Source organism: Lithobates pipiens, unplaced genomic scaffold (assembly GCF_037356315.1).
Source record: "Lithobates pipiens isolate NorthernLeopardFrog02 unplaced genomic scaffold, aLitPip1_a1.2 Scaffold_19, whole genome shotgun sequence".
In the NCBI taxonomy this organism is placed as follows: domain Eukaryota; kingdom Metazoa; phylum Chordata; class Amphibia; order Anura; family Ranidae; genus Lithobates; species Lithobates pipiens.
Window position 1 is genome coordinate 237502440 of NW_027507764.1, and position 19475 is coordinate 237521914.

Here is a 19475-nt window from a genome sequence, read left to right on the forward strand (position 1 = left end):
ACAGGTCCTCTTTACAGTGAGATATGGGGTCACTAAGTCCCCAGATCTCATCTCTAGGTTGGGAAGCCTTAAATAAAAAAAATAAAAACAATCGAAGCTTTGCAGCTTCCCAAGCGCCGTTTTTTCAAATGCAGGGGCTGGGCGTGAGGTCTTAACATTGTGCCGGCCTCCACATGATCATAGAGACTCCGGGGACCATCTGGTCTGCCGTAAATCACCAGCGGTTGCCTTCTTCGACTCACCGATGGCAGGGGTGACATTCCATCTCACCGCCTGTAAGAACGATCAAGCGACTGAAAAGCCGTTATGATCATTCTTATGGTGTAGGGAATCACCAGCGCTAAAAAAAAAGATATCTGAATGATGTCTGTAACTGCAGGCATCATTCAGATATCACCACTCAAACCCGACAACGTCATATGACGCGCAGCAGGCGGGAAGCGGTTAAAGGTGCCACTCCATGATGTGTCTTCAGTTTCCTTTGTCTCTTTGACTCTTTTGTGGATAGCTCTAGCTTGTGCTGCTTGGCTTTCCAGATAGAATAGTTATTTTTTTAAGTGACCGGTCTTCTTACAGCGAAAACAGGCTCTGCTTTCTTTGTTGTATTATGTGCCTTTGTACATCTTAAGAGCTTTGTCATCATGGTGCATATTTTCTTTCCTTCTGTCATATTCATCAATTAATTTGCCTTTGACATATGCTAGTGTGAGCTCCTGCTCAGGTCTGGTTTCTAAAGCGTTAATAAGAGCAGTATATGTTTCTGGAAGGCTGCAGAGGAGCAGGGCAACAATATGATTATCTTTGATATCCTCTCCGATGGCCCGCAGTTGCTCTATGATTTCTAGCATAGCATTCATGTGGTTACACATATGCTGGCCTTCTTCTACACGGATTACATATAGCTTCCTTAGCAGAAAGAGCTTACTGTTTAGGACTTGAACGCTCATGCAGTTTCTGTAATGAAGTCCACATACCTTTGGCTATTTTCTCTGTTCTTATGTGGATAAGATGGTAATCTTCCAAGCTTATAATTTGTTTTGCCTGTCTGTCCTTCCTATCCCAGTCTTCCGTCTCTCCGTCTGTGCGTCTGTCTGTATTCAGCACTTGCCACAAGTCATACTTGGTGAGAAACATTACCAGTTTAAACTTTCACATCTGGTAATTATAATTGTTCAGCTTTGCAATTGCAGACTTCACATCTGAACTGCTTGCCATGTTTCAGTAGCTTGTATACAGTATTCACTGACTTGCTGTACTCACTGAGTATTATTTCCAGTGCCTCTGGGTGCTGCTGGGTGCCTGGTATATCCTCTCCAATGCCTGGGTGCCTGGGGCCCATAACCTATTGCAGGTTATTGAATCATGCACTTGGAAGCGTGTTGTATGCAGAGAATAATTTACTTTCATGGAGGATTAGCAATGCATGTCTTACAGGAAACAGGAGAATAAAAGTAGATACATTGTGGAAAGACACGCACTCTCTGGTTACCTCATCAAAGATTACACATTATAACACTGCAGTGCAACCTGCTGGATTAAAAGGTGTATTGCATATATATAAGTCACATTAGAAAGCTGCTTTACATTACATGTTGTTGTTCTTCCAACACCCCCTACCTCCATTGTGGTTAATTGCTAGGACTTCAAGCCTTCCCCTCCCCAGCATTTACAGGAGAACTGGACTTCTTCCATCCAGACTTTCCCCACCTCCCAGCTTCTGCCCTGCTGCTCTAGTACCTGAAAAGTAAGAGGGAACTCTGCTGGGCACACATGAATGTAAGAAGGGACTCTACCAGGCACACATGAGTGTAAGGGGGTCTCTGCTGGAAACACATTGATGTAAGCAGGAATTCTGCTGGTGCACATGGCTACAAGCAGGAACTCTGCTGGGCATTCCTAAATGTAAGAATGGACTCTTATGGACACTCCTGGATGTAAAACAGTTTTTTTTTTCAGCCTGCAAATATACAATGTGCTGAAAAGATTGGAGACCCCTGGATTGGAGCACCCTCTTCAGGAACTATCATGAGATTTCCTCAGACTGTGGGTGGCTAGAATAGCACTCATATGTGTACGAGATTCTAACATATCACTATATTACCAAAAGTATTGGGACACCTGCCTTTACACACACATGGACTTTATTGGCATCCCATTCTTAGTCCGCAGGGTTCAATATAGAGTTGGTCCACCCTTTGCAGCTATAGCAGCTTCAACTCTTCTGGAAAGGCTGTCCATAAGGCTTAGGAGTGTGTCTATGGGAATAGTTGACCATTCTTCCAGAAGTGCACTTGTGAGGTCAGGTACTGATGTGGATGAGAAGGCATAGCTTGCATTCTCCACTCTAATTCATCCCAAAGGTGTTCTATCGATTCAGGTCAGGACAGTCAAGTTCCTCCACCCCAAACTCACTCATCCCTCAAATGCATTTCTGGAATAATGATCAAACATTCCCATAGACACAGTCCTAAACCTTGTGGACAGCCTTCTCAGGAAAGTTCATGTGTGTGTAAAGGCAGGCGTTCCAATACTTTTGGTAATATAGTCTAAATATTCCCAATTCACAATTTCCTCATTCATTTAGCACACTATACTACATACCAATAATGAAATACATTTGAATGCTAATGCCACATGCATACATGTTGTCACCTTTAAATTATGTTAATAAAAATGTATTGAAATGAGAATGAAAATCTGTTTTTACACTTACAGATAAAAAAAAAAAGAGAGATACACTAACGAAACAGGGTTCAGTCTGTCGCGTGTCCTTTCAGTAAATTAGGGTCTATTACTGTTAGAACAAATTCTGTAGAAATTTAAAAAATGGAACCAAAGCAGGATTACCTGATTGAAAGCCTCAATAGAAAAAGTTCCAGAAATGCCATTTCTATCAGTAATGTCTGATCATCCAGTGAAAGATCACCAAATCCAGGAATTTTTTCTGCCCATTTTTTAGAGATCTCAATGGAGACAGTAAGAAGATTGTAGAACTGTTGAATACATTCTATATCTGTGCTGGCAGCTGCCTGGTCAGTATCAGCAGAGTACTGTGGATTTGAACAAAAAAAAAATATATATATATATTTGTCGAAATAATTCCGAACAACTTTTATTTTATTTTTAATAATATTTTCTATTCATTTTTATCATGTAAGCAGGAAAATGGCCAGAAAACTAGACTATCACAAAATTTTACAACGCAATGCACTGCAACACACTATGGTGCAGGGTCATGCATTGTGGCACTGCCTTAGTGAGTTGGGCTGCAGTAATGCAATGTAGGTATCATGCATTGCTGTACATTACCTCAATGAAAATATATACTGTAAATTGGACCTAAATACAGAAAGCACATTTACAAAAGTGCAGCACATTTTCAAAAATGTATAATTATTGTCCACATAGATATGTGTTTTTTGTTTGTTTACAGTTTTGGATAAAGTAAAGAATGGTAAACAACACTGTCCAGTGTCCCATTGGGGAGATTTATTTTCACTTCCTGTACCAGAGACAAAACAGGAAGTTAGTGGAAATCTCTCTGAAGCTGGGAAATCCTCTTTTAGACATCTGTCATAGGACAGATGTCCCCTTTGGAACATTTTCCCTCACCTCCAGTTTTTGTGACAATTTTACATTTCTCATCACTTGAGCTGAATCTCCCCAGAAACAAAGACAGCATTAAAAACCTGAAAAGAGATGATGAATAAAAATCATAACATTTGGAATATATAGTTCAAAAAGTTGCATTCAAACAAACAACAAACCAACGTGTTTCAGCCACCAAGCTCAGTCACCGTCTTCAGGGCTAAAAAAGAATAATAATAAACAATCCAAAAAATAGCCCTGAAGAAGGGTGCATCATTTGGCCTCCATAACATTATTTTTTATTAATACTTTTTGGACTCTAGATTCTAAGGTGTGGTACTTTTATTAACCATCTCAGGAAGTGATCACCTTAGTATTTTGCACCTACTAACATGTATGAGTTATAAGCACAAAGCAGACATGTTCTTTGTGGTATAGTGCTGTTACACATGTGAGAAGCCATTGTTATTGACTTCTGTATAGTTGGTTATTATACTGCCATCTTGTGGTTAGTTTGGTTATTGTTATTGTACCATCTTTTCCTGTCTTTCCTCTGTGTTCCCACCCATCTTGTGATGCATTTCCTGTTCCTTCCTACATTGTCTTGTGGAAATTGAGATGGCCACTTGTCTCAAGTTCATATCCAATCTGCTTGCAATCTGGGAACACATTACCATGTTTTGACCTGCAAATACCATCTTTCATTCATCTGCCACATCTTGTTGTCTGATCTACCTCCTGCTTCAATAAAGATCAATGCCGATATGAAAAAAGGTTTTTGGTGAGTTCAGCTATCGATAAAGACTGTCCACAGTAACTGTATCTGCTTATACAGGCCATGAATCGAGGTCTCAGCAAGGTATAAGTCACTATTACAACAGTTGGAGTCAGAATAGGTATATACTGTTAGCGATAGTGACATTTACTTTTTCAAATAAATGGAAGCTAATGTTTTGTGAATCAAAAAAAAAAGAAAAAAAAGCAGCACCAGGCAATCAATGAAATGTGTTCTATGTTTGGGTGGCTGCCATTAGATTGAAATGTTTAGTCCTCTGCCCCCTGAAACCCTTGCAAACCTTAGTTTTTTTAACCCCATTATGACAGGTGATACAAAAAAAGCATGCTGCTGCTACTAAACGTCTTAGGCCTGGTTCACACATATGGGTTTATGGTGATCTTTGCAGAAACGCACTAAAGTTCATTTAACATGATTCCCTATGGGACATCTATGCTTTTTTCAGTCGTTGCATATTTGGAAAGGGTCAAGGACTTTTTTTCAAATGCAAAACGGTTCTTTTTTTGGTTCAATATACTTCAATGGAGAAGCTGCAGAAAAGCATGTACTGTAGTGCGTTTTTCCAACAATTTGCATTTTTTAATCTGCTCAACAACAAACTGGCTAAAGAAAAGCATGCAAAAGGCAAAATGCAAATTGCAGCAAAATTGCATGTGCAAAAATGCACATGTGATCACATGAATGAGCAAAGAGAGCGCAATGTGTTGTGAGTTGGCTCACTGAAACCCGACGCATTTCGTCCAATGGGACTTCAATACCAGCATCTTTGGCTCAAGCTCTCTGTTCCTCACTCACCACTATCACTTGTAAACACAGAAGTCTGGCTTCTGTGTTTACAAGTGACAGCTTGTCTCCCAACAGCTTCCACAGATCAGATCTCCTGAACATATCCCACAGAGTGCAGGAAGGGGATAAGGGAGATGCAGGTGCCAGGGGTGCAGTGTGGCCAAGGGCAGGAGGGGGGCATCATTTGGTAGGCTGACCCTCTGTGATCTCCATTTTTCCCTGGTGCCCATATGCTGACACCCCTGCTGGATGATCTCCATGCAAGTGACATTGGTGGGGCCACCTACAGCGTGTGGGGAGGTACTGGGTGCTTCAGCTTAATGCAGAAAGAAAAGTAAGACATGTGCAAGATGGCAGAGTTTTTAAGGAGGGGGGAGAAGATAGAGCAGTGGATGGGGGTGGGGGAGGGTGGTGCATGTTGAGGTTAGAGCTGAAGAGGGGTGAAAGTGAAAAGTGGATGGGGATGCAGAGGTAAGCAGCTGTGGAAGAGCCCTGAACTCTGCAGTCTGTGTGTAACCCCCTGAACCTCTGCACTTAATGTACTCCTGGTATTTAATGACCCTTTACGGCCCTCCCACTGTTAGTGAAATTCGGCCACACCCACTATTTGATGTAGTTTGGAGGGTGTGTGGGGGAAAGGGGGGTTGTGGGGGGTCCTGGTTGAGTTCCTGCACCTATTCCTATACCAACAGTCCATGGCTCATCAGTTCCCCTATTTTCATGCAGTAATCCACGTACCTTGTCCCCGTTTATCAGCTGGACTGAATGCATGCCTAATCTTTTCTATGTGTTGCATCACAAATGCAAGCTCATTTTAGGAAACAAACACATCTCTTCCAGCATGTTAAGCTCCATTATTTGCTTTCACCTGCACCAGCACTAGCACAAGAGACTCAAGGATTGTGGTATATGTAGTTTCTTCACAGGAAGTGAAAATTCTTAGACTATGGGCAGAGATCGTGCAGTACCATGCCTCATGTTTCAAACTTAAATTGCTAGCACAGAAATGTGACAATTTACTGTCCTATAGACTGCGTACAAGCCAACAAATGACATAAAACTACATGATCAATGAACATCTTATAAAGGTGAAAAACGTAGCAAGGTTTACAATGTCTTTAAGGCTGGGTTCATAAATATGCGTGCCGAAATCACAATGCGAATTAGGCATGCATTTCTTTGTGAATACCATTCTGGTTTCTGTGCGATCTCTGTACGAGGGCGATTTTGCCATCTCCCTCTCTCTCCACAACTGGCTCCCATTAACTTCAATCCAAAAACCCCTCCTATTGACTTCAATGCAAAAGCACCTCCCATGCACTACAATGCAAAAACGCCTGTCAATCGCAATCCTATGTGAACACTTATCTCCACATGCCACTATACTCTGAAAATTCAAAACTCACGCAGGACCCCTTTTCGTAATCGCACTGAAAATGCAATGCGCATGCAATGAAAGTGATGAAAGTCGTTGAGAATTTTAGCTTATAATAATAACAGACAACCCCAGTGAGATGTCCCTTGTTCCCACCCAAAAACCCACATAGGACACACTAGGTCTACTAACTCAGTGGAGAGGAACTGGGATGGGGGGATGGGACACCATGGGGAAGAATGTGTATGAGTTTTTCTGTTTTGTTAACTGTGAAAAAAAATCTTACTAAAGAAATAAAGTAAAAAAAAAAGAAAATGCAATGCGCATGAATCGCATCTGTGTGAACCACCTCGATAGGAACACATAATAGCTTGCCTGTCATGTAAATGTGCATTAAAAGCATCCAAAATCACATATGTGTGAACCAGGGCTAACTGTTTCTGTTTCAAATGGCTATTGATGAATGTAATATCTCTGTACTTCAGCCCAGCTTCTGCTACACAAGTTCCCTACCTGGAGTTAATGTGACACCTGAATTAAAGAAGTGGATTGCTTTTTTTTCATGGATTCCTGCTGACTGTGTAAAGAACCAATCTCAAACTTACTGGGTGAGTCCATTCAGCTCCTTTAGGGACATTACACTATTATTATACAGGATTTATAGAGCGCCAACAGTTTATGCAGCACTTTACAACATTAGGGCAGACAGTACAATCCCAATTCAATTCAATACAGGGGGGATCACTATAAGGTCCTTTGGTGGTAGGAACTGATGCAAATGATCTAAATCCCTCCCTTCTAGATTGTAAGCTCTAACAAGCAGGGCCCTCTAATCCCTCCTGTATTGATTTGTATTGTAAGTGTACTGTCTGCCCTCATATTATAAAGCACTGCGCAAACTGTTGGCGCTATATAAATCCTGAATAATAATAATAAATGCTCTATTAGGGCAACTATTAGGGCTATAAAGAAACACAAAACAATTAAACATACTGTAGAGTAGTCAAGATCCCTGGGTGAAGAGTCTTCTACTGCATGAATCAAAGCCTCCAACATACTGTTTGAAGGAGATGGCAAACTCCTTTGAGATGATTCTTGATGAGAAGGGCTTTTTGGTTTAGATGGAAGTCTTCCTCTTCTTCCTTTCAGACCGTCTGTTCTTACAACTAATTAAATGAATAAGATATACCATGTTCAAATATATTTTCTATAATGGAAATAACTAAGGCAAGTACATTCTGGTAGCAACACTATTCCCTGTGTATACTTATAGTAAAGTTTTGGATACAAGGAGGCTGATTTACTAATGTTCACTCAATATATCAATTGAAGATTCACTTCAATTATCCAATCATGCAAAAAGCTAATTTCTATTGACTTATTTTATGTTACACGTGATTTGGTGTTCAACGTAAAAACAACTTCAATTTATAAGGTGAAGAGTCTCAAACTCCTTTAGTAAATCAACTCAGTGTGTTATGTATGTGATTGCACAAGTTCTTCTGAAGTAAGAAGAGAGTGCAGTGTCCCATGAACTTCTCCTAAAGTGTATTTAAAAGCAAAGTGTACGTACTCATACAGAGAAAGTGCCCATTGCACGTTACATAGTTACATCGTTAGTAAGGTTGAATAAAGACACCAGTCCATCCAGTTCAACCTGAGTGAGTGTCTACAATTGTCCCTATCCCTGTACATTGCACACTCACATCGGTCCCTACCCTCAAGAAGCCCACGTTAGAAGAGATACGCCATAAAGAAAACACTTTAGTATAAAAAAACGTCCAATTTTTACTTATAACATATACATATTAAAAACATACATGTTGATGTACAAATCCATGAATGATTTCTGGTCAAAATAAAGTATCTAAGAAGTGAAAGTTGCTTCACAAAATGTGTTTGGATGTATAATCTCTGCTCTGTCTACAATATGGCTAAACAGCATGTTTTTACTTAAATGGTTGATTAAGGTATCATTGCTACATTTTATGGATTTGTATATCACCATGTATGTTTTTTTTAAATATTTATGTTATGAATAAAAATTGTAAGATTTTTTTATACTGAGGTGTTTTCTTTATGGCGTATCTCTTCTAAAGTCCCATGGGCATTTTCTCTTCATGAGTCAGTTTATAAAGTTTGGGCACTGAGTTACGCCTTACCCATGCATCAAACCATTTTTTTTATATGTAGAAGCAAAGCCTTTTGTTCAGTTTTGGATAGAGTGGGGAAGGTTTAGACCCCAGTGCCAACAAAACAGGAAGTTAATTGGAAAGCCTAAATGTTAGAATTGTTACATGGGCAAAAGTTGAGGGGAAATCTCCCAATAGGGGCAATTGTTCTGGTAACAACTGTCAAAGATGGGAATTCCCCTCACTTTCCTCTATTTTACTGTTATATCTCAAAGACATGAAGTAAAAGGAAATCTCCCCAGCAGGGCACAGCCAGCAAAAAACAAAAACAAAAATCTACAATCTGATAGGGGCTATACATACACTTCTTTAAATCCATGATCATTAAGCATTTTTGTTTTTCATATATTTTATTGGGGCTCATTCACATCATAGTAACCTGTGGTATCTAGATGCTGTGTTAAGACAGTGTATTTATCTGGAATAGGCTCCAACATAGGAAAACTTGCTCCTATACTGTATACACCAAAATACCATTGTGGTGTGTATGTACTTACCCATCATGTTGCAGTAGCACACTGAAAACTTATGTTACCACAGTGCTCTAGGTGTCTACTAGCTTCTTTTTTTTTATCTGGGATCAATACATATTTCAAGAGCCTGAATAAATTATATTGAGCAAGTAATGCAGTATAATGCATTTTAGTTATTGTACTGAAATGCATGTTTTAGAGAAAAGAAATTAGTCAGTCAGTCTTATGATCTAGTTTTCCTGGAAAGCAGTACAGTCAGGTTCCTGACTGCCTTGCAGAGTAAACTGCAGTTTAGCAATGAAGTCTGGTCTAGGACACACACCAGCCTGTGTATGGACAGTAAAGGAGCAGCAGCACTCTGTTTATTGTTAACTAATAGTAAAGTAATAATAGCGTAAGAGCCGGTTGACATGTGTGCGGTGTGATTTTATTCAGTTTTGCATGCATTTTTAGCCACGTTACCATTGAGCTTTATTACAATGCGTGTTTTGATAAAAGCGCATCAAAGATGCAGCATGCAGAACTTTTATGTGTTTGCATCAAAACATGCATTCTAATAGAGTTCAATAGTAGCATGGCTAAAAACGAAGCATAAAGATACATTGCATATATGTGAACCAGCCCCAATAGAGCCCATGCTAGACTCTAGTACTGTCCCTCTTGGAAGCTAATATCAAGACAAATGTAGAAGCTTAGGCTGGATCTATGTAAAAAAGATTTAATGTGTTTGTTACCCTAACACTTAAAGTGGTTGTAAACTCAAAAAGAACAAAAAAAAAAAAAAACCTGCAAGACAAAGACATAATGGGCTTGTATGAATCACATACTAACTCATTATGAAATACTTACCTTAGAACATCCTTACCTTAGAAAGCTATTGCAGTGCTCCCCGCACACCGCTGTGTCCGACGACATGTCTCCCGAGTTATTTCCAGGTTCACAGGCTCCTACGCTGTGATTGGCCGGAGCCATGATGACGTCGCTCCCATGCATGCGTGCAGGTGCCACCCTTCACGGCATGGCTACTGGAGAAACGGCACGAGCGAACCGTTTCTTCAGTGTGCCTGTAGTGATGACATCGGCACATGCGGATACAGTGAATATCCCCTATACTGTGCAAGTTTATGAGATATTCACAGTACCCACAGGTAAGCCTTATTATAGGCTTACCTGTAGGTAAAAGTGGTCTAACAGGGTTTACAACCACTTTAATATGTGCCTGCTGTATTATGTAATTATCTGAGAAAATATCCTGTTTCCTAACAAAAACTGACCACACTAAGCAGGAAAGCACATTTTGGCCAGTTCTTTAGCTAGGCTGGGAACTCAGTGTGCTCTCCTCCAATGATCAGCCACAGCTGCAAAGCCATTCACTGAGATGCTCAGTGTGCTGCAGCTGCTTCTTCTCCCCCAGCTCTTATGCAGCTCAGAATAGAAGGAATGTGATCACTTATCAAATAGGGAAAAAGGGTATTTATAATGTTTTTTTATATCTATACCCAAAATGTTGCATTTAATTTCTATTTTAAACTGAATGGGTTGTTTTACAAGGTGATCATTTACAAACAATTTAATAACTTTTAATGAATGCAGAATAGAATACCTTCCTGGAGGTCAACAAATCTTATGAAGGAACTATCAAAAATGATATTTGATGTGCTCACTGCAATTTAGGTTTTAATGTAAGAGACCGAGGCTGTACTTAAAATAAATAGTATTTCAAGTTTTTTAGCTAATAAGCTTATTAAAAAAAAATAAAAAATGTTTTACCTTCTTTAACCATACCAACACTGAGGCATTTTTGAAATCTGCAGTACTGGCAGCGGTTTCTTCTTCTTTTGTCCACTGGACAAGTTTTGTTTGCCAGACATACATATTTTGCATTTTTCTGCACTGTTCTCTAAAAATATATAGGAAAGAATACTTTTAGTTGGTGGAAAAACAAATGAAGATGAGGGAACAAAGCATGTAATTTATCACTGCATAAACAAAATGCAATTTGCATTATTAGGTGAAATGGATCTTCCTAATGCAATAGCCTGCAGCAAAATTCTATGTATCAGAGCTAATGGTGCCTATTGTAATAACCGAGACGACTTTAAAAAGATTCAGACACATTTAAATGGTACAATACAATTGTACTGTGTATAAAATTGCTACTCAAGTAATTTTACATTTAAGGATTCCCATTTACAAACATTTTTCTTTTCTAATTTGTGTAAATTAGATTCTTCAGTGTCAAAAGGGAGGCTCTATAGGAAGTACAATACATATATTTTTTTATATATCTTTTTATTAAATTTTCAAGATTATACAGCATAAGTTTGCAAATACACACATTATCAAAACCTGAATATAAATAAAAAAACAAAGATGTTTATATATATATATATATATATATATATATATATATATATATATATATATATATATATATATATATACACACAGGGTGGATAAAAATCAATGATTTAAAGAAAAATCCAAAAGATCTTAAAAAAAAATCAAAAAGATCTGATCTTCTTTATTTTAATCAGATTTTTGGATTTAAGTCAGATTTTTTGATTTTTATCAAATTTATTTTAATAAAATATAAATAGTTTTCTATTTAAGATAGATTAATAATTTATATTATTCAGCATGAAATGGAGCTTGGTTATGTAGAATGATGCTGTATATTCTGCAATATTTACATTTTTGGTAAACCCATTCAATGAATCCAAGCTCTGCAAGCTGAGATAACATGCACTGCATTGATGCATTCACACAATTTCACAGTAACCATGAGATAAAACAAAGTTCAGGAATATTCCTTTATCCCATTGCTTTGCAAATCTATGTACACTACAAACAATACGATTGAATTGGTTCTGATAATCGCTGTTTTACTAACCTGACAGCTGCTTATTCTGAATAGGAAACATTAATTTTGTTTGCAAATATTAAAGATTCTAACTACCAGCAAGAATGAGTCCTTACATTTAAAGAGCACCTATCATTTCAGATCCATCATGGCAGCGCCTGTTAGCAGGCATCCACTCACCTGCTGCCGCCACGTCCCTCACCTTGTCACTGCTGCATCACCAGCCGTCCCATTAAAGTGAATGGGACTCTCGGTGAGTCAACAGCGGGTCAGAGTAGGCGCTGCTGTTGGACAGAGATGACAATTGCTTTGTAAAAATTATGATTTAAATCAAGTTGATTTACATCAAGCCTTTTTACTAGTGATTTAAATCGTGATTTAAATCAAATCATCCCTGTGTATATATATATATATATATATATATATATATATATATATATACTGTATATATATATCTTCTCTCTGAGTTACATCTGTTAGGAATAATGAATCCATATGGCCCACATCTAGTCAAATGTTTCATAAACTCCCTTTGCATTTGCAAACCCAGCACTCTGCCTCCATGATCCTGTCTACTTCTAATATCCATTCAAGCAATGTTGGGTGTTTCTCACTCCTCCAATAATGAGGTATAAGACTTTTGGCTGCATCTAAAAGGAAAGGTAATATACTGTTCCTATATCTTTTAATTGAGATTGCTGTGTTATGGAATAAGATTTGAAGAGGGTCTTCGCTTACTGGGAAAGATGATATTCTGTTTATCCATAATAAGATGTCTTCCCAATATTTTTGTATCTTAGGACATTGCCACCATAGATGCAAAAATTTTGTGCAAGCCCATCGGTCATGCATGCTAATTTAACCTTAATTCATCTAGAGATGAATTTATAACCGAATTCTTGCATTTTTGTACTAATAGATGTAGAGTGAGTGAGGGTAAAAAAATGTAACTTGTTACTAATTGGAACTTCATGCTCCAGTTCTTTCTTCCACTCACTCCAGAAAGGTAGTTCCTCAGGTATATACAATGTAAAAAGAAGTTGATAAGAGATGTGAGTCTTTAGATTTACGTACGCACATCTTTTCCCATATGGTTACAGAATCTATTGAGCGGGGTGGAATCTCAAGAGTTTTGAAAAAAATGTGAACGCTGGAAGTGTCTCCAAAAATCTATTTGGGAAAAACCAAATTGCTGACGTAGTTCAGCAAGGGTAAGTAAATTGCCACCTGAGGCTACTATACCACAGCTTATGTCAGTGCCACTGCCCCAGGTACCAAAGAAGGAAATATCCTCTCCTGGAAAAAATATGGAAATCCTCCCAACGGAGCTAGCTGGGACACTGCACGAGCCAATTGAACCATTCTGTTTAGTCTTTCCCAGACCTTCAATGTAGCTGTTAATGGAGCTATCCCTTCCAACAAACTCCTATATGCTTCCGACACCCATGGGGCATGAGTCAAATGGTGTCCAGCCATATCATTTTCTATTTCAACCCAAATCTTATCACTCTAGTGATTCCAAGCTAGGATCCTCACTAATGTCATAGCTTTATAATATGACTGGATAACCGGTAATCTTACCCCTTCCCTGCTTTTTGGGCTCTGTAAAGTAGAGAAAGATATTATAGGATTTTTTAATAACCATATACTATATAGTCTACAAACATAGTTACATAGTTACATCTTACATACACATCTGAAAAAGGCATTTAGGAGAGCAATAGGGACTGTATAGCAAAGATATATATTTGGGGGAAAAGCATTAATTTTTAGAACACTTATCCTTTCTAACCATGTGAGAGGGCTCCTGTGTCACCTGAGCAGGACTTTTTGTAGAGTTTTCAACAATTGTTCATTATTTTCTAGGTTCAACATTTTCTGGTCTACAGAGATGAATATACCTAGGTAATACATAGACTGCTTTACCCACACAAATGGAAAATCTACCTGCAATTGTTGTTGAGTACTTGTGGAGAGGTTAATAGCAAGGATTTCAGATTTATTATAATTAATTTTAAAGTTTGATAACTTTCCATACTTATTCAATTCAGTCATTAATATAGGGAGAGATATAAAGGGATCTATAATATAAAAAAGAATATCGTCAGCATATGCTGAAAATTTATTTTCAATAGGACCTATCGATATTTCCTTTATATCTGACTTTTGCCTAACCTTGCAAAGCAGGCATTCTAACATTAAAGCAAAAAATGTCTCGTCCCATTTCTTATTGGAAACCTATCTGAGAAAGTTCCATTTACTTGTATTCTGGCTTCTGGTATAACAAAGTTATCCATCCTCCCATATGGAAACATAACCCCAAGAACCACAATAGTTCTTCCATAAAGGTCCAGTCCACCCTGTCAAAAGCCTTTTTGGCATCTGTAGAAAGGATTAAAGAGGGTTGGGAGGTTAGCTGGTGGGTAGCCCATTTGATGGTAATAATGGCCCACATGGTATTATCACTTGCCTCTCTACCTGGAATGAATCCCGTTTAATCAGGGTAGACTATTATTATTATACACGATTCATATAGCGCCAACAGTTTAGGCAGTGCTTTACAATGTATAAGGGGGACAACACAATTACAGTATAATACTAAAGGTACAGGAGGGCCCTGGTCATAGAGTTTACATTCTAAAGGGAGGGGGTGGTGGTACAAAAGATGGGGGTGATGTAGATGGGGGTGATGTTGTGGATGGCTTTGTATGTTATGGTTAGCATTTTGAATTTTACACAGTGGGGTAGGGGATGCCAGTAAAGGGATTGGCAGAGAGTGGAGGCAGTCACGGATCAATTAGTGAGGTGTATTAGTCTAGCAGCAGCATTCATAATAGGCTGAAGGGGGGATAGCCTGCTTAAGGGTAGGGCATTAAGGAGAGAGTTGCATTAGTCAAGGCGGGAAATAATCAAGGAGTGAACGAGTTGCTTTGTGGTGTCATTAGTCAGGGAGGGTTTCTGGAGATATTGCGGAGGTGAAGACGGCAGGATTTAGCCAGTGATTGGATATGGGGACTGAAGGAGAGGTCAGAGTCAAGGATTACACCCTGGACCCTGGCATGTGTGGAGGGACCAATGGTTGTGTTGTTGATATTAATGGTGAAGTCAAGGGGGGCGGATCATGAAGGAGGAAATATTACAAGCTCAATTTTAGAAAGATTGAGTTTGAGGAAGTGGTGTGACATCCATACTGATATGTCGTTTAGTAAGTTTTAAATCTGTGAGGAGATCGAGGGGGTGAGTTGAGGAGTGGAGAGATAGATCTGGGTGTCATTGGCATAGAGGTTGTATTGGAAACCATGGGAGGTTATCGAATGGCCCAGGGAAGAGGTATAGAGCGAGAATAGGAGGGGCCCAAGGACAGAACCTTGGGGTACCCCAACAGAAAGAGGAAGGGCAGTGGAGAAGATGGAATTGTAAGTGACACTGAAAGTGCGCTGAGATAGGTAGGAGGAAAACCAGGATAAAGCAGAATTGTGGAGGCCAAAGGAGCGTAATTTGCTGAGGAGCAGGTGGTCAACTGTGTCAAAGGCAGCAGAGAGGTCTAAACTTATGAGTATGGATTAGTGCCCTTTGGTTTTAGCAGTTAGTAGGACATTGGTGAGTTTTAGTAGGGCAGTTTCAGTAGAATGTTGTGGGCGGAAGCCAGACTGTAGGGGGTCAAGAAGGTTGTTGTCCATGAGGTAGTGACTCGTTTTGTCATGGACAAGGCAATCGATGAGCTTGGAGGTAAACGGGAGCAGAGACATGGGTCTTAAGTTGTTCAAACAGGTGGGGTCTAGTGAGGGTTTTTTGAGTATGGGAGTAACCAGTGCATGTTTGAGCAGGGAAGGAAAGGTGCCGGAGAGGGAGACTAGAAGGGCAATAAATAATTTAAAACAATTATAAATATAAAGTGTAGCTGTCTTTTTCTACTAAAAACCATGTATGGGTTACAACAGACACAGACCCGCTTCATTCTTCCCAGCTCTCCATTACATCAGAAAGTGTTTACATCCAATTCTCCACTAGGTGCCCCTGTTGCAGTGTGCTGGCATGACTACAGACTCTACAGAGATGAGTGGAAGAGCCAAATTGAGAGCCAAGTGGAAAGGCCAAGTAAAAGTGGTTGTAAACCCTTTTACACTACTTTTACCTACAAGTAGGCCTATAATAAGGCTTACATTTAGGTACCATGAATATCTCCTAAACTTGCACCTTTTAGGATATATTCACTGTATCAGCATGTGCTGATGTCGTCAGCAAATGCGCACTGAAGAAACGGCTCGCTCGTGCCGTTTCTTCAGCTGCCGCGCAGGAGTGACGTCATCGCGGCCCCGGCCAATCCCCAGTGCTAGAGCCCGCGATACCCGGAAATAACTCCGGGAGACATGTCGCCAGCCACAGCGGTGTGCCCGGACCGCTGCATGGGGTTTCGTAAGTATTTCATAATGAGCTAGTATGCTATTCATACTAGCTCATTATGCCTTTGTCTTGCAGTTTTTCTTTTCTTTTTTTCGTGGGTTTACAACCACTTTAAATACAGTACAAAACCCACTTCCATAACTTTATATAAGCCCCTCTGTGTTCTAATAGCAAGTGCTCCTGTATGTGTGTTTTATTTTTAAAAAAAGCCTCCTTTACCTTGTTTCACATTGGTTCTCCACGATCACATCACCGGCAGTGTCCCCTCTCTGCCTGGCTGACAGATGCAGTGGGTGGGGCCGAGATTTCCCCCGCTGACGTCAGCCAAGACACGAGGAGGAGAGGAGAGGAGAGGGAGAACTGACCGTCACGTGACTGCAGGGAACCGTTGTGATATAAGGTAAAGAAAGCATTTTTTTTAATAAAGCACACAGACAGGAACACTTGTTATTAGAACACAGAGGGGCTTATATAACGTTTTAAAAGTTATGAGAGCAGCAGGAGCAGAGGTGGCTGGCACTGACACAGGGGCAGACAGGCAGGGAAGGGAGGGGGAGGAGGACAGAGGAGCAGATAGGAGGACAGGAGGGCTGCGGATGACAGAGGCATGTAAACTGACCACAGTGTCAGGACTCAGCAGCCATGATACACCATGGTCAGTTTACAGGGGGGAGAGAATAGCCAGGCTGGATCAGCCAGGTATTACAGGTGTTACAGGGGCCCAAATGACACAGCACAAGCACTGTGCTATATAAAATGCTTTAAAGGGACAGGATCCATTTGTATTATTTTTTGGGGGGTTAACAAACGCTTTAAGCATCAGAAGATGAAGGATGTGAAAATGAATGTGCTGTACATTACACAATACATTTACAGATATCTGCATCACCGATTCCTGACTGATCATGTTGCATAGAGTGGTTCCTTATAGAAAACCTGTCCTGGCTTAAAACATTTATATGGCATCAAGAGTGCTGAAGTGCACTCTGTGGAACCTGCAAGTACCTGATTTTGTCTGTAAAATTATTCCAGTGTCCAAGTGAGTCCAAGTCTAAGTCTCCTTTATTTTTAGACCCAGGCTGTGCTGAGAGCCTTGACTTCTACCCAAGTGGGGAATAATTACTCAACCCCTGATGCAAATGCACCTGTCGAATGCCACTAGTAGTCAGTTGAGGATCTTTTATTTGACAGCTGAATGAGGCTTTGGCTCCAGGAAGGCCAGAAGCTTGAAGTGGAACTTAAGCCATTTTTTCATCTTTCCATCTATTAAATCCACTACCCTTGTTGTTTTAACTTTGGATAGTAAAATTTTTTTTTCTGCCAGTAAATACCTTATACAGCCCACTTCCTGTTTCTTGTCTGGAGAAAAGCCTAGGCTTATGAAATCATGCACAGCTCTCTCTCTCACTGTAAGAGTCCAGGGCTTCCTACGCATGCACCAATGGCGCGTTGCCGCAAGAGGAAATCCGTGCCAACTGAGCATTCGCCAAAGTCGCCTTAAGGGCACCAACCCGCACCTGAGCAGAAGACTTAATGGAAAAGGGCAGGAAAATGCCAAGACGTGCTGTCATGGTTATGCGATAAAGTTTGTCTGCTTACCTGTCTCCATGTGTTCATCTCTAGAGACCAGCCGACCCTCACCTGACTGCTTTTGTAATCCATCCTCTGGCATGGCTCCACCCTAGCTCCTATCAGAGAACTCTATATTAACCTGTGCACTGCAGGCCAACCATGCTGATCAACCTTTGTGTGTTTGGCTTCCTGTTACCTGCCGTGTGCTCTTCTGTTGTTCTGTTACCGACTTTGGCGTGTCCTTGACTAACCCTGTTTGCCTGTGATCCTGACCTTTTGGCATGTCCCTGACTATTCCTGTCTGCTTGTGGCTCCGACCTTGGCTTTATCCCTCACTATCCCTATCCTCCTGTTGCCTACTGTGGGTGTGAGCTAGGGGACCCTGGGGGTCGCGACCTGGAGCCAGTTGCAGCCCAGTCCATCCTCACCACTAGAGGCTCTGGTGAACACCTGCTGGCTCTTAGACTCCGCGCCCCAGGGAATCTTACTCTCTAACCCCGGTGGGATCCGTCTTGGTGTTCTGGCGGCCCTGCCTTCCTTATCACCTTGACCCCCGTCCACAGCAGTCAGCCGTAGGGTCCACAACCTTGCGGTGCACTCCTGATCCCTACAGTGTGCATCTCTCACCTGGCCTCAAGGTGACCTGACACGCGCACAGGACGTGATCTCAACCTGATGGAAAAAGGCAGGAAAATACCCAGGAGGCACACAGGAAGTGAGATCAACCTGATGGAAAAAGGCGGTAAAATGCCCAGGAGGCGCACAGGAAGTGACCTCAAACTTCCCCATATAAGCACAGCCCAGACACTGCCAAATTGCTGGATTATCTTCAGTCCTACCTTAATCCTGTGATCTGTCTGAACCTGTTGTGACCTGGAAACCTATTTGACTACTCTTGATTGCTGCTTGCCATTGACCTCGGATTTGTACCTTAACAATTCTACTTCTTTGTCCCTTTTGTACTCAGCTACCAGATTGGAACTGACCCCGGCTTGGATCTCAACCACTCTTCTTCTGATTAACCCTTTTATGCTTCGTTGCCCAACTGGACTTGACCTCGGCTTGGATCTCGGACTAAGGCGTGCTCCGCATCCTTGCTACTCGGTGTCCGCCAAGTCTCTGTCTCCATCTCCAAAAGCTTTAAGGACACGAGGTGCAAGGGAGGCCTCCCCACTACTTCAGTCTCACATCAGGTACGTGGCTCTCATGACACTCACTCTCGTGAGAGTTTTCCAGGAGGGAGGGGGGATAAGTCATAAGAGAGCCAATGAGAGCTGCAGAGCTGGAGGTGTGCCTCTGTGTGTCTGTGTAAATCCAGGAAGTGAACAGGCAGCAGCTTCAGCTGCCCACAGTTAAAATGGTTGCAGTGGAGGGAGAGGGGAGGGAGATTTCTGCAGCATATATGGCAAGTACAGAATCACAGTAT

The 19475-nt window shown here is 40.7% G+C and overlaps 1 protein-coding gene across 2 annotated transcripts in view; it reads right to left on the minus strand.

Annotated features, from left to right (window-relative positions):
• Window positions 1–19475, minus strand: part of NR4A3 (nuclear receptor subfamily 4 group A member 3) — a 102322-nt gene that overhangs the window by 22377 nt on the left and 60470 nt on the right. For both annotated transcript variants that reach the window (XM_077491815.1, XM_077491816.1), the window contains exons 4-6: window positions 10981–11110; window positions 7539–7711; window positions 2848–3050 (exon numbers count right to left, since the gene is read on the minus strand). In XM_077491815.1, coding sequence (XP_077347941.1) covers window positions 2848–3050; window positions 7539–7711; window positions 10981–11110 — 506 coding nt within the window. The remainder of the gene's footprint in view (window positions 1–2847; window positions 3051–7538; window positions 7712–10980; window positions 11111–19475) is intronic.